Source organism: Ustilago hordei (assembly GCF_900519145.1).
Source record: "Ustilago hordei strain Uho2 genome assembly, contig: UHO2_contig_03, whole genome shotgun sequence".
NCBI classification, from domain to species: Eukaryota; Fungi; Basidiomycota; class Ustilaginomycetes; order Ustilaginales; family Ustilaginaceae; genus Ustilago; species Ustilago hordei.
In genome coordinates, this window is record NW_024545288.1 from 1,977,265 (window position 1) to 1,990,946 (window position 13,682).

At 53.3% G+C, this 13,682-nt stretch overlaps 3 protein-coding genes across 3 annotated transcripts; 1 reads left to right on the plus strand and 2 right to left on the minus strand.

The window, feature by feature from the left end:
* Window positions 1-1,584: 1,584 nt before the first annotated feature.
* UHO2_02181 (uncharacterized protein) lies at window positions 1,585-3,141 on the plus strand (the record flags this gene model as incomplete). Its single annotated transcript, XM_041559618.1, has 1 exon — window positions 1,585-3,141. One exon carries the CDS (start codon window positions 1,585-1,587, stop codon window positions 3,139-3,141), a length of 1,557 nt encoding a protein of 518 aa, XP_041415552.1.
* A 1,004-nt stretch (window positions 3,142-4,145) lies between these two features.
* On the minus strand, window positions 4,146-7,199 carry UHO2_02182 (putative ARG6 - n-acetyl-gamma-glutamyl-phosphate reductase; the record flags this gene model as incomplete). The annotated part of the gene is made up of 2 exons (XM_041559619.1): window positions 4,146-4,822; window positions 5,147-7,199. The coding sequence occupies 2 exons, from the start codon at window positions 7,197-7,199 to the stop codon at window positions 4,146-4,148; spliced, it is 2,730 nt and encodes a 909-aa protein (XP_041415553.1).
* Window positions 7,200-8,358: 1,159 nt separating this feature from the next.
* On the minus strand, window positions 8,359-9,597 carry UHO2_02183 (uncharacterized protein; the record flags this gene model as incomplete). The annotated part of the gene is made up of 1 exon (XM_041559620.1): window positions 8,359-9,597. The coding sequence occupies one exon, from the start codon at window positions 9,595-9,597 to the stop codon at window positions 8,359-8,361; it is 1,239 nt and encodes a 412-aa protein (XP_041415554.1).
* Window positions 9,598-13,682: the final 4,085 nt, after the last annotated feature.

Genomic DNA, 13,682 nt, shown 5'->3' on the forward strand with positions numbered 1-13,682 from the left:
CACGCCTTGCCTTGCGCGTTCAATGATAGAAGCGCTTCCCCTGATGCGACTTGCATGGGAAACAGAACACTACACTACTGAGCTGTCCTTTTGTCCAGCTGAAGCGCGGGACGGTAAAAGGAGAGCCAAGCGACTCTGGGAAGGTCTAGCAACCTTTCGGCTCTACCGAATGTGTGTGTGAGCATTTTGCGTTTGACTCTTCGATCGATGCAACTCATCCGTCGGATTTTGCACAATGACGATTTTATTGATTTTATTTCCTCACTTTCCTTTTTCAGCTCTGCAGAGACTGACTGACTGACTGACTGATTGACTCTGTCACTGCTCTGAACTGAGAAAGAGGACTTGCCCCTTACGGCAGCTGACTGACAGAGACCGGTCCCTTGTCCGCTCTCTCTGCTTGGCTATGCGATTTGCCTGATTTGGGTGCTCGTCGTGATCAAATCTTTCTCTTCTACCATCATCTACACAACCACTATCTCGTCGAGTCTCCTCCTCATCTATCATATTCCGTTCGGTTAGATCTTAACACGCCTTTTTAGGCTAACGACCTTTTGTGAGTACTCGCTCAACACGAGCCTAGCTCGCCTAGCCTTCGCGCTCATAGCGTCTCGCAAGTTCCAACGCAGGGGCCGCCTTTGACATGGCTGCGCCAAGGCAAGCACAATGATTTGACATACTGTAGCACCATAGCTCACTTGGCTTGCAAGTGTGCCTGGTGGTCCAGCCCACACAACCATGTTGCCGAGTGTTGGGTCCTCCAGCCAACAGTCCGTTCGCCATTTAGATCTGGACTATATTGTATGCAGGGTACCTCGAGACATCCATCGACTGCTTCGCCCTTCAATGCATCCCAAAACTGTGGCTCTCGCATCTGTCTACATGGTCGATGGTCTTGGAGTCACTCGGATTGCCGACAAGCGCCCTCTTGGGACCTGCCTGTGCATCTATAGGTCATCATTCTCTCTTTCGCATTGACCTTCATTTGTTGGTCTCTCTGCGCGGTTCAAACGATCCAAATTTCTGACCATCGCTTCTTCTCCCGCCTCTTTCATCTCCTTCTTTCATCTCCTTTCATCTCGTTTTGCGATCCGTTCAGTTAACGACCCTTTAACGACCCAGCTCTCAATCAATCAACCCGCTAACACCATCACCGCCCTCTAACACATCACACCCCACCTGACGCCACGCTCTGTCACAGATCCTCAAATCATTCCATTGACTCGCAACTCCTTGCAGCGCCGGCAAGCACTTTTTTGTTCTCCACGTGCAAAAGAGCCGCTTTTTCCCTTGTCTACCTTGCCAATCGGCATCGCGACAGCCCAACACTCTGCTTCTGCATGCCATTTTTTTCTTGACGTGCACCGCTTCCCTTGTAACGACCTTTTAACGACCTCCAGCTAGCCTTATCGAGAGCCTTTTTTACGACCTTCACGCCAAACGATCCGGCGAATCTTACCCTCCCCTACGTCTTGTTGACCTCCCCCTCTCGCCTCTCTCGACCATCTCAGTGACGACCATATCTCGCGTCATTCTCACGACAACTAGCCACTCTGCCCTGTCAATCCCTTCTTCATCACCACAATGGAGGAACAACTTTTCAGCCCCAACGCCGCCGCTCAACTCTTCGACCTGCCTCTCTCTTCCGGCGGTCCCATCGGCTTCTCCCCCTCCATCGACATGGCCAGCTCTCTGCCGCTCACCTTTGGTGATGGTCTCGAGACGCCTGCTTTCATGCTGGAGGTTCAGCGCAAGCGCGCCGACACTATCACCACCCTCAAGCCCGACTTTGAGTTCAGGGACAACTTCAGCCTCGAGGATACTACCTTCCCCAATGACCTTCCTCAACGCTCGCGTGCTGTTCAGCGTCTTTCCCTCACTCCCTCTATGTCCAGCTCTGCTGCTTCCACCGCTGATGAGTTCGACTACAACAGCGGCTTCGACAGCGAGGCCGACCACAGCAATGTTGCTTCCCCCGCCACTGACGACGCCAATCACGGTCCCTGGAGCGATGCCTCCTTCACTTCCTTCGACGCCTCCGACTCGATCCAGTCTGCCTTTGACCGCATCGACTTCAACTCCCCCGACAACTCAGACAGGTTTGCCACGTTGAAACAAGAGCACTTCACCTCGGTCGACTTCAGCATCCACGACTTCATCGACGACTCTGCACAGGCCGCCGACGCCGAACACTTTGCCCCTCGGTTCCCAGCTTCCGCTAGCATGGACTCCATCGCGACTGCCACCAGCACCATGACCCCACAGGTGCCCCTCTCGCCTCTCAGCCACAGCGAAACGTCGAGCGAGTACGGCTACGGTCACATGAGGTGCAGTGCTAGCGAGTCGAGCCTTGGTCTCTTTGGAGGTTCGCACGCTGGTCCCATGCCCATGCCCATGCCCGTGCCTATGCATGCCTTCCCTAGCAACTCTTTCTTCGGCAATGCTGGACACTGTCCCATGGTTTTCTCGCAGAGCGCCCCCGACAATGCGTGCTTTCACCCGCACGGCTCGCCCTGCCCTTCGTCGCCCAACAGCGCTCGCAGCACCTCTCCTTACCCCACCTTTGCCATGGCTGGCGACATTCCCTCGGTCCTCGCCTCGCCTTCCTCGCGCCAGATCCAGATCCACCACATCCCTGCTCAGGCGCCTGGCCTCGCCATGCTTCCCAAGGGCATGAGCCTCTACAATCACTTTGCTCACCTCGCCAACCCTTACGCAGGCCTCATCACCAAGCGATCGCGCGGTCGTCGTGTGCCCAACAAGCCGGAGGAGATGAACAACCTCGGCAAGAGCGGCAAGGTCTACACGTGCAAGGTGCCTGGCTGTGGCAAGTGCTTCAAGCGCAGTGAGCATCTCAAGCGCCACGTCCGCTCTATTCACACGGATGACAAGCCCTTCCTGTGCCCTTACCCTTCGTGCAACAAGCGCTTCAGTCGACACGACAACCTTAATCAACACGCTCGCGTTCACACATCCATGGGCGGCGTCTCTGGTATCGCTGGTGGAGAATTCGATGCATCTTCGGTCCACCCCATATCGCACCTCAACATGCCTCTGGCTCACCCGATGGTTCTGACCGCGGGACCACAGGTCGGTATTCCTCTCGCATCCGGCTCGAGCCACCAGATCAAGCAAGAGTAGGCAGTTATAGCCTTCCTTCCCTTATGGACACAATCTTTCCATCCGTGATGAAGCCAGCCTTCATCTACAGTCTCTTCTTGCTTCTTTCTGGATCCGTCTCTCACATGCGATACCCAGGTGTCCTCCGCTCTCATTGCGGTGGACTACCACCTCAACGATACCACTTGCCTCGTTTTCGCTTCCGATATTGATTACCACCTTCCTCTCCTCAAAGGTTCAGGATTGTGGCGCAGGAGGCCTTCTGCTGCTTTGGCGACGCTGTCTGACCTCAGTCGTCGGAAGAACTCTCTTTCTTTGACTTTGACGGTCAAGCGTCGCGCGAACTGCTGATCCGGCCGCTGTCACGTCGGCTGGGAACCGCTCAGGCTTCTTGTGCTCCTCAACGGACTTTACCTTTTCTCTTTCAACGTCAGCCCCAGCAGTGAATTAGGAGCCTTGACTCTCTGTTCCTGCTGGACTCACATGGACACTGCCTCTCAGCATTCTCATCCTTTCCTATCCTTCATTCTGTAAGCTTCTTGCATCGTTCAGGGCAGACATTCGATCCCTTCTGCCAATGATGCCTGAAGCACCTTTCCGTTCCTGTATGTAATTTGCGCACCTGTTTTCAGATCCCCGTCCTCTAATTTTGCTCCTATGATGTCGAAATTCAAGATCATACTCTGTGCATCACTGCGTGCTTTTGTGCTGGTTGTGCAGCGATGTCGTGTTGTCGTCGTTGCAAGAGAGGTTATGCAAAGACAAGCAGGAGTTCCACATAAACTTTTGGAAGGTGTTGAGACACTTAAAACGGTCAACGTGTTTGTTGAAGCGATCGCTGTCCATTGTTCCAGCAATGCACGGAGACGCACGATCATAAGCTTGGAAGCTGAGACACATACATGGCAAGGTGAATTGACTTTGATCAGGTGAATAAAATGATGAATAGAATGTACACAAACCAAGATGATGAAGAAGAAGTTCAGGAGCTGTACGGAGGAGCCATGTCAAGTTGCTACAAGACTCTACTTGAGATCTGGAATACCAGCAGTCTCCTCATACCCCAGCGCGATGTTGAGGTTCTGCAAACACTGAGTAGCGGCGCCCTTTAACAAATTATCGATAACACCAACCACAACTACCCTTTTACTCTCTGAGTGAACTTGGAAGCCACCAATTTTCAACCCGTGTTGGAGTTCGATATCCTTAATCTCTGGAACCTTATCTTGCACCTTAACCAGTTTCTCGTTTGCGAAAAACTCTTCATAGAGAGCCTTGACCTCTTTACTGCTCATCTTCTTGTTCAGCGGAGCAGAAAGTGTTGAAATGATGCCTTGGAACCAATGTGCGACATGAGGAATGAATGCCACTTTCACTTCACCTTCTTGGCCGTTGGCTTTGAGGAGCTTGGTAAGTTGATGTCCGGCTTCACGTTCGTGAATGTGATCTGTAAGAGAGTAGGGTCGAATTCCACCAGCAAGGTCTTGAGGAGTGATCTTTGGGACCGTCTTGCGCTCTCCACTAGGTGTTTCGGATGCTTTTGTTCCAGCACCGGAATATCCGGAAACACCGAAAAGGGTAGGTCCAGCGGAAAGATCAAGAACAGGAAGAAGTGGTGCAATGAGTGCTTGGTTGTTGGTTGCATAGCATCCAGGGTTGGAGATTAGCTTTGCGCCTTGCACTTGCTTGCGGCCGTAAATCTCTGCAAGGTCGCAAAGGAGAGAAAGGTGTCAGCGGCGACGATCCAAATGACAAAGTGAACGACACAGCTTCCGAATGGGTCTTTGACGCTTCTCAGTCTCATAGAGAGGACTCAACAGGATTCGGGGTAGGGAGGCTTGCTGCTAATGCTGCACACAGACCTCCGAAAGACGTGGTGGATATCGATTTGGTGTTATTGATTTCCATTTATTCTTCTTCGGGTTCTGTTACATGCATGCATGCATTGCTCCTTCACCCTCCCCTCACTCCTGGGAAACGCGCGCAAAGACAGATTGGTAAGCTACTTCCGTGAGGATTTACTGACCTGGCAAACCATAAGTCCACTCATTCTGGAAACGGTAATCGGCAGAAAGGTCGACAATAGTACCATGACCGTTGGGCTTGTTCTTACCACCTTCCTGAACAGCCTCAACGAAAGGCTTGCAGATCCCGTTGGGGAGCGCCATGACGTAAGCGTCAGGAGGAGCACCAGGACCTTCACCACGCTCGAGCTTCTTGAGGTCCTCGACGCCAATGTTGGTGTACTTGACCTGCGACTTGGTATACTCCTTAAGTGGGAGACCGGCGAGCTCTCGCGACGAGACATGAGATAGCTCAATGTGAGGGTGGTTGTTGAGAAGTGCGATCAGCGACTGACCGGTGTAGCCACGAGCGCCAATAAGGGCAACACGCTTCTTGTCGGTGGTAGAGCCAGGAATTGGACCGCTGCGCTCAACAGCAGTGGCGTAACCACGGCGAGCACCGCCCATCATGCGAGAGGAAGTGAGACCGGGACGAGCCATGGTCGAGTAAGCGCGGGTACCGCTCGGTGCGGTGGGCTTAGCAGGCTTGAGGGGCAAGTAAGCACGCTCGATGCGGTTTTTCTCTTCAAGGTTGCGAACAATGGTCTCAACCTCGGCAACGTCATGGATGCCGTAGTAGAAGAGCGAACGGCCGTTTCGGGTGAAGGAGCCGTCAGCGCGCTCGTAGTGCCAAGCTCGCTGGTCATCGTCAGCACGCGAAGTCCAGACGAGACGCTTGTGGTCCTTGCGGATCTGCTTCCAGATGTTGTCGTTGACGCCGTTGAGCACCCCGTTGCGGGTGGTGACGAGCTTCTGGAGAATAGGAACCTCGCGCTGGGGCTGCGAAACAAAAGCAACGCAGTCGAAGGGCTCGTCACCGTAGACAGTGTAAGGATGCTGGGAGATCTCGGAGAAGAACTCGGCAACCGACTTGCGGCCGTCCTTGATCTCTTCGTCGTTCTCCTTGAGCACCTGACGGATGCGCTCAGCACCGACCTCTTCGATGCTGTTCTTGCGGTAAAGCTTGTAACCACGTCGAATGAGCGTACCGGCACCGCTGTCGGTGAAGAGCTCCTTCTGGAGCTGGTCGACTGAGATGATAGCAACGGACGAGGAGCGGGGGAGGTGGTCGAGCAACTCCTTCATCTCGCGCAGCTTGAGCTTGGTGCCGTACTTGACCCACTCCTCCTTCATAAGATCGTCGTACTCCTCATCGAGGTTGATGACTTCCATCAGCTCCTTGGTCTTGCCGTGGTAGAGACCGCCCTTTTCGTTGAGGTAGACGATCTTGAGCGGCTCGAGCGTCTTAGAAAGCTCTGAAGCAGCCACATCGGCGTTGACGTTGAGGATCTGGCCGTCGTTAGTGATAGCGAGAGAAGTGAGAATGGGCAAGCAGCCGGCTCGGATAGCACTCTCGATGGGCTCCTTGTCGACCTTGTTGATCTTGCCGACAAGACCATACTTGTCCTTGTCGAGGTATTCGGCGGTGAAGGTACCGATGGGAATGGGTCGAGCACGGCTTCCCAACGACTCAAGCTTCTCAACGAGACGCATGTTCTCCTCGAAGAAAATGCGACGAGCCACCTTGAGGGTCTTGGCATCGGTGATTCGGATACCGTCAATGTAGTCTGGCTCGACACCCTCCTTCTCGAGAAGCTCGTTCAGCTGAGGCCCAGCACCGTGCAGAAGAATAGGGTAGAGGCCGATCCTGTGAAGGAAGGACAAGCTGAGAGCAAGTTCTTCGAGCTGGTGGGTGAGAATAGCACCACCAACCTTGATGACGGCGAACTTGTCAGCAGCCGAGAAGATGCGGAGGTAACGCTCGACCTCTTTGCGCGAGGCGAGCGAGTACAATAGCCTGGTGATGGTCTCCCTGTCGTAAACGTTCTCGCGAGCAGCGGCGCTCGAGTAGGTGCGTCGAGCTGGAACAGAGGCAGTACGAGCCTTACTAGACTCGACCTTGGTTGCGGCAGTGGAAGCAGTCGCAACGCGGGAGGTGGTGCTCAACCATCGCTGAGCGACGGCAGCGCGAGCAAGACCGCGAGAAGACGATCGCTGGGCTGCAAGCACACCCATTGTAGCGGCGATTTTGTGTGGAAGGACGAGGCGGAAGTAGTAGGAGCTCGGTGTCTTGATACAGCTGCCCAACGAGATTGAGTCGACGGCAGAGGTTGATGAAAGGGGATGATGGCTACCCTTCAAAGCAGCTGGACGGCGAGTTCCACGTCTAGATGAAGGATGGGAGAAGTGTTTCCAAGCAGACAGAACAAGGGCGTCGATGGTGAGAGGAGAGAGATGGTCCAAGCTGCAACCCAATCGCCTAGCGTCAAGCAACCCAAAGTGAAACCCTGATCCCTTCACCCTGGCGATTAAGCACGTACGGCCAAGCTCCGAGAGAAAATCGCCAAGATTCCATGATTGACTCGCATTGGCCTTCCCTTCTTATCAGTTTGACGGCTGATCTTTTCGTAAAATTTAATCTCTTGAATAGAAAAGCTGCATGAGACATTCAAATCCTCGACTTCAATTGTATTGCCCCCCCATCTTCCACGCATTTCAATCCCAAGGTGACAGACAGTGCGAGCTCGGCGGTTGGTTGCTTCTGACTCGACTCATCTTTGCTCACTTCTTCCTTGCTAAGGCTTCGAATCGAGGCGCAGCTTCTCTTTGCCATGAGACTGTTCTTCGTGTCCTGGCCGATGTGAGGGAGCAGCATTGACATGCTGACAGGATGCTCTCTAACGTCGAAGCCAGCACGGTCACTTCACAGTCGTTTGGTTTCGGAACTTAGTACATTGAGCAAAGGAGCGACAGGTGAGAGAGTCAGACGATTGTCGAAGCAACCGTACTGCTACAGAATACATGCGATGACAGAAAATAGAGACGATCGAACAGAAAAGAAGGAGCCAAACCGGCAATCGAGTCGATGTAAGAAAGGCATCAACGAGAGAGAGAAAGAGAGAGACAGATAGAGACAAGCTCCAAGCGATCTGACCTGAGACCTGGCTTCGAATAATGATCATCTGTTATGAGATGTATGTGGACGGGCAGTAGTGGAAGATGCCGCGCAGCATGCTAACTGAGGTGCAAGGCATCATCAGGAGGAGTTTCCAAGTGCCTTCGCCGCTTCCATCCTGCTGCTGATCGACAGTCAGAGCTGAATTGAGATCCGTGAGCTGCTCATGAGCCAGGAGGAAAACGGCGCAGAGAAGCGTTAGAGCTACCGAACTCGCGCTCATACTGCAGTCAAGAAGTTAGCAGACTGCAGCGGCGCAGGTTCAAAAAAAGAGGACGGGTTGTACTGCGCATAGGTGGCAGCTTGCTGCTGCTGCTGCTGCTGCTGCTGTTGTTGTTGTTGTTGTTGTTGTTGTTGTTGTTGTTGGTGGTGATGGTGGTGCTGCAATTGAAGCTGGAACTGGACATGCTGCTGCTCAAGCTGCTGCGTGTTACGAAAGGTCATGTAGTTGCTGGCGTCCATCGAGAACATGTTGGACTCTCCGTTCTGAGCGAGCACTGCAGGAACAGAAGATATGTCAGAGTTGCCAACTGAATGAGAAGGCGACGATTGAGCCATCAGAGCATTGTTTGTTCCGGCCGATGAAAAGGCGAGGCCAGCGTAGGTGAGGTGCTCGGTAGAGGCAGCTCCGTTCGTGCCATGAGCAGAGCCTGGGACATAGGCTTGGGGGTGAATCCAGTGACTCGCAGCGTCTTCAAAGCCAGCGCTGCGTTCCCTGGATCCGAGGTCGCCAGAGTTCGAAGAGGTGCCAGGCGAGGTGCCGCTAGCAGCAACAGAGCTTGCAGGTGCAGCCAAGAAGTTGGTCTGTTGGCCGAAGTTGTCGTTCTGCGAGATGGGGGTGAAACTGGCAACACCTGTGGGCATCGAGCTGGCGAGCGAGGCGTGGATGCTGGAAGCGCCAGAAGTGGTTGATGTAGGACTAGTCTTTCCACCCTCTCCCTCGCTGCCGGCAGCGAAGAGTCCGTCATCGTCGTCGAGATCGTACATGTCAACGAGGGGTCTGGGCGCATTGAAGCTATTCTGGCGCTTCTTGTTGCGCATCTCGGCAAGAGGGACAGGCAACTCGTCCACGGGAGGTTGAGCAAGCGGTTCGAGGCCTTCCTGAGTCAAGAACTTGTTGAGCTGCTCACGCAGCTGCATGTTTTCCTGACGCATGTTGTCGATCTTGAGGCGGTAGATGACCTCACGGTTCATGGCATCGGCGACAAAGTCAAGCGACTTGTTGACAATGATCGACTTGCTTGGCCTACGCATATCCGAGATCGAGGGCAGCGTGGCGGCAAGCTGAAGGAAGCGACCGTTGAGGGACTTGCGACGAGCTCTTTCAATGGCATTGTGCGTGGCTCGGCGCTCGGCGCTGGTGCCCTTCTTGTTGCCTCCTCCACTTCCGGAGGGGCGTTGGAAGGCGGGGGCGGTGGTAGGCTGAGTGCCGGCGGTGGCGGTGTTGGCTGACTGCATGGTGAAAAGCGGGTGATAGGAAGTCTGAGCAGTAAGGAATGCTCGATGTGTCAAGAAGAAGTAGGAGCGGCTGACAGCTAAGGCAGGCTCCGAGTTGGCTAAAGACACGAATACGAGTGCAGCGACCAATGGCGCGCGATGTATCAATGACTCTTCTAGCGGGGGATGACGGACGGTGAGGATGGGCTTCGAGCGTTGTGAGACGAGGTCGAGGGCGTGATCTTGATTCGAGGTCGAGGAAAAGATGGCGAAGAGGCGTGGAAGGTAGAAGGCGGTAAGGCGGAGGACGAGGTGATGCGAGCTGGCTGTTTCGCGAGTAAAACTCAAGCGGACTAAGCTGTTGGGTCGGAAACATCACAGAGAATGTTTGGTCGAGACAGAGAAAGGATAGGTTGTCAGTAAGGAGAGTGTGTCACAGTATGGCTAAAGGCGTATACAGATTCGAGGCTTGGCTAGCCAAAAATCGACCGCGGCCTTGTTGCAAGTAGCGAAGCGAAGATTAACCAGGCCCGGCAGACATCGAGGCTGGCGGCTCTCCAAGTGCGAGAAAAGTGGGACATTGAGAGGGGATGAAGCCGAGAGCCTTAAAAGGTTGTCTTCCATGTGCGACCTATGGCTGCGCCCCACCGATAGCTACCTCTCTTGGCCAACCGTCTGCTTTGTTTCACCAAAAGAAACACCACTTCGAGACTCTTGTTTGCGAGAATGACAGCGACATCGAGAAAGCGTTCCGGACAGCTCGACAACCGTTTGCAAACCTATGCAGTGGAGGCAGGCGGCTTCCAAGCCGCACGTCGATGACGAACACTTGGGCAATCCGTCAACGGTTGCGCGAAGGTTCGGATGAGATTCGAGCGTTCGAACTTGAAAATGCTGAAAGGGCGAGCGAGGACAAGGCTTTTGGGCAGTATCTCGACATTGCGAACGAGTCCGCCGGACCGGGCTTTGGCGCTTTAGCAACTTGTCTTCTGCGAGCTAAATGTTGTCCCTCGGTTGGATTAAGGACCTCCAAGTCTCAAGTTGCGATTCATCATGTCGAAGATGCTAGGTACTTACCACAAGCTCTAAGGAAGGAAAATGGCGGGGAGGGAGGGAGTCAGCAGCAGCAGCGGAGGGAAAGGCGAGGACGGTGGTGGGAAGAGATGGTTTGGTGGGTCAACTTTCGGTTAGCATAGCAGCAACAGCAAATCCGAATTCATCGTGCACACCAGACAGGGCACATTTTTCGCATCACTGCTCGCTCATGTCACCGTGATACAATTGACCCGACAGAACTTGCTGTACTGTAGGGCATGCTTCTGTTGGCTACACGTCTGCAGCAATGTTTGGTTTTTCGATACCTACCGACGGCGGAGCATAGCGCCACGATATTGTGTGTAAGAGGCATCGTTCACGAAGAGCCTTGACTTGGTTTCTCACGAATTCGACAGCAACAATCGAGGGCACAGTCGTATCGAGGGCACTGTCATATCGAGGGCACTGTCGTATGGAGGGCACTGGTCGTATCAGTCACTCAGCGCTTCAGGCACGGCGACAGCAAGAGTTGAGCGGACTACTTTGCTTGGGCGAGGTGCCCGTGCAACTGTGCTTTAATCGGAAATACCGAGGTGTTCTTAGATCCGTTGCGTGAGGGGGAAAGCAACTTCACCTCCAGGTTTCCGCCGAGGGCGGTGCAGCTCGACTCGAACACTGGCGCAATCCCTGTTGGTTCTGCAGTTTGCTCTCCACACACTGTCTGAAAGTGATACACAAGCGAACGCTTACTCCAACGTTTGCTCCTCTAGGCGAGCAAGTTTGACACCCGAACCTGAAATTGAAATGACCAGTGTCAGAGCTCTCTGTCTTGTGCCTGACCAGATGCGAACGACCCTTGACTTGTCCAGCCGCGCTGCCCAAGCAGCAAACAAATTTGGCTCACCCTCAACACCGAACCTCATTTCCGTTCCAAGGCCACGGCAAAGCCGAACGAATGGATAAAAGACATTCCGCGACAGACTGAGGAGCTCTGGTGCAACCAGTCTCGTAAGTTCCGGCCTCTCCCTGACGAGATGGCTCAAATTTTTAAGGTGGGAGCTTTTCTCGATTTCAGGGTTGCCAACGGTGTTCCGTGGCGGGTCGGAGCCTTTCTCACATGGATGAAGGGGTCCAAGACTCGACATGATCGAGTGCAAGGAAGAGCGCGAACACGATGGACGTTATCAGATCTCTTGGTCCTTTGCATAAATGAGAGCAACGTCGTCGCTGCTGCGATGGACTTGCTGCCTGCCTCCGTTGAAAAGGCCGAGTAGCAAAGGCTCTTTAAACTTGTCGCAGATGCTTTCTCCGCCGGACACAGCCTCGACTCCATGTGGTCGATTGCTATCACACTTCCCATTCGTGAGCTCTTTTGCACTGCCATCGTTATCAAGGACGCCGAGGACCGCTTCATGTGGTTGCTCCTGCAGCTCGACGATGCGCTATCCCCACGAGGTCAGAAGGCATGTTCCAAACCGCCGAATTGCTCCCTGACATCTGGGCAGGTGCGATATTAATCCATCTCAAGGCTCGCCGATCAACAGCATGTTTGTGAATTCCAGCTTTGCCTGCAAAGCAAAGCCTGTCTACAGTACTATCTGCCCTCCAGTTGCATCGGGATTGCTGGAAACACTGGAAGAAGAGAGGTGCTCAGATTGTTGTTCCAATTTCATGGCTGTTAGACCTACAATATACGCACAGCAAAGTCTCTGATCTGAGAAAAGATCGAGGCCGGCCGAGGTGGCTGAATCACGTGCTCAAACTTCTTTTTTATTTTTATTTTTGGGCTTGGAAGCCTCATCTTGAATCGCACGACTGCCCCGCTCTCTGACAACCTCACCGATTCGAGGTCTAGAAACCGTTGGAGTGCGTCGTCGCTATCGAGACTCGCTGGTACTCCTGCTCCCTGTCGACCAACTTCAAGATCATCCATACATACCGTCAAGGTAAGAATATCGACAGACACTAGCCTGGAGCATCGACAATATCAGCAAGCTCCAAGCGGCAGCCACATCAGCATCTTTACATCTGACCAGAAACGCTCACCAATTCCAACACACGTCACGTTTATTACCTCCAACTTATTACACCACAACCATCACCATATTACCACTGCACAGATGAAGGTCGAGATTTGCGCATTCTCCCAGAGGAAGATCTACCCGTAAGTTTACAAGCCGTTGCTTGTTCGTCATCCCATGGGCCGCTACTTTCAGACAAATGCTGCAAAAATGCATAGACAAGTACACTTTCGGCAGCACCAGCACACGACACATGAAAGGATTCGCTGGATGCTGTACTACCCTTACGGGTAGGCACTGGACGTGCAAAGATTGGAAAGATTGGAAAGATTGGAAGGAGCAGGCAGGATTAATGACAACGAAGAAAGATCATACAGCGTTGGCGTGGACACGGACGTTTACCAAGTCCAGGCGGTCGAGTCATTGCTCAGGACTTTTGAACATGGACGATTGTCATATCTACAGTATTCAGCATGGCTTCAGCATCAGCACCTATCGGGCATTATCGAAGACGCACAGGTCACTCATCCAACAACATCAAAGGCTGTCAGCACGGGAAGATTGCAACGAAGTTGAGGCATCCAGGAAAAGTCAATACCGGAGGTGAAGCGGGGCCTACTGTAGAGTCGCATCCAGTTTCTTGTTTCTGGAAGAGTGATCCGTGTCAACTAGGTCCAATAAGAACTGTCCGAAAGCAAGGTTGGATTATCACGAAAGTAACTTGTTTTGGGGTCTGTTTGTCGGGACGGTGTTTGACAGCCGGTGACGACACTGTCGAGGATGCTGCATTTGGAAGATTTGTCCGGTCAATGAGTCCAGGACGACATCAGGAAGGGCCTTTAGGCCGGACGACACACATGCAGAGGAGATCTCGACGACATTGTTTCAGCAGCCCATGGGAACCCATAACCTATGTGCGTTCAGTTTATACTAACCCTCCAGCACGCATCATTTCGACATCTTGATCATGCCGCATTTACATCCTACAGTGGCAAGGGTCGTCTTTACGTCCGTGGTGACAACAAGGTACGTTTTCACGAAATGGTTGGG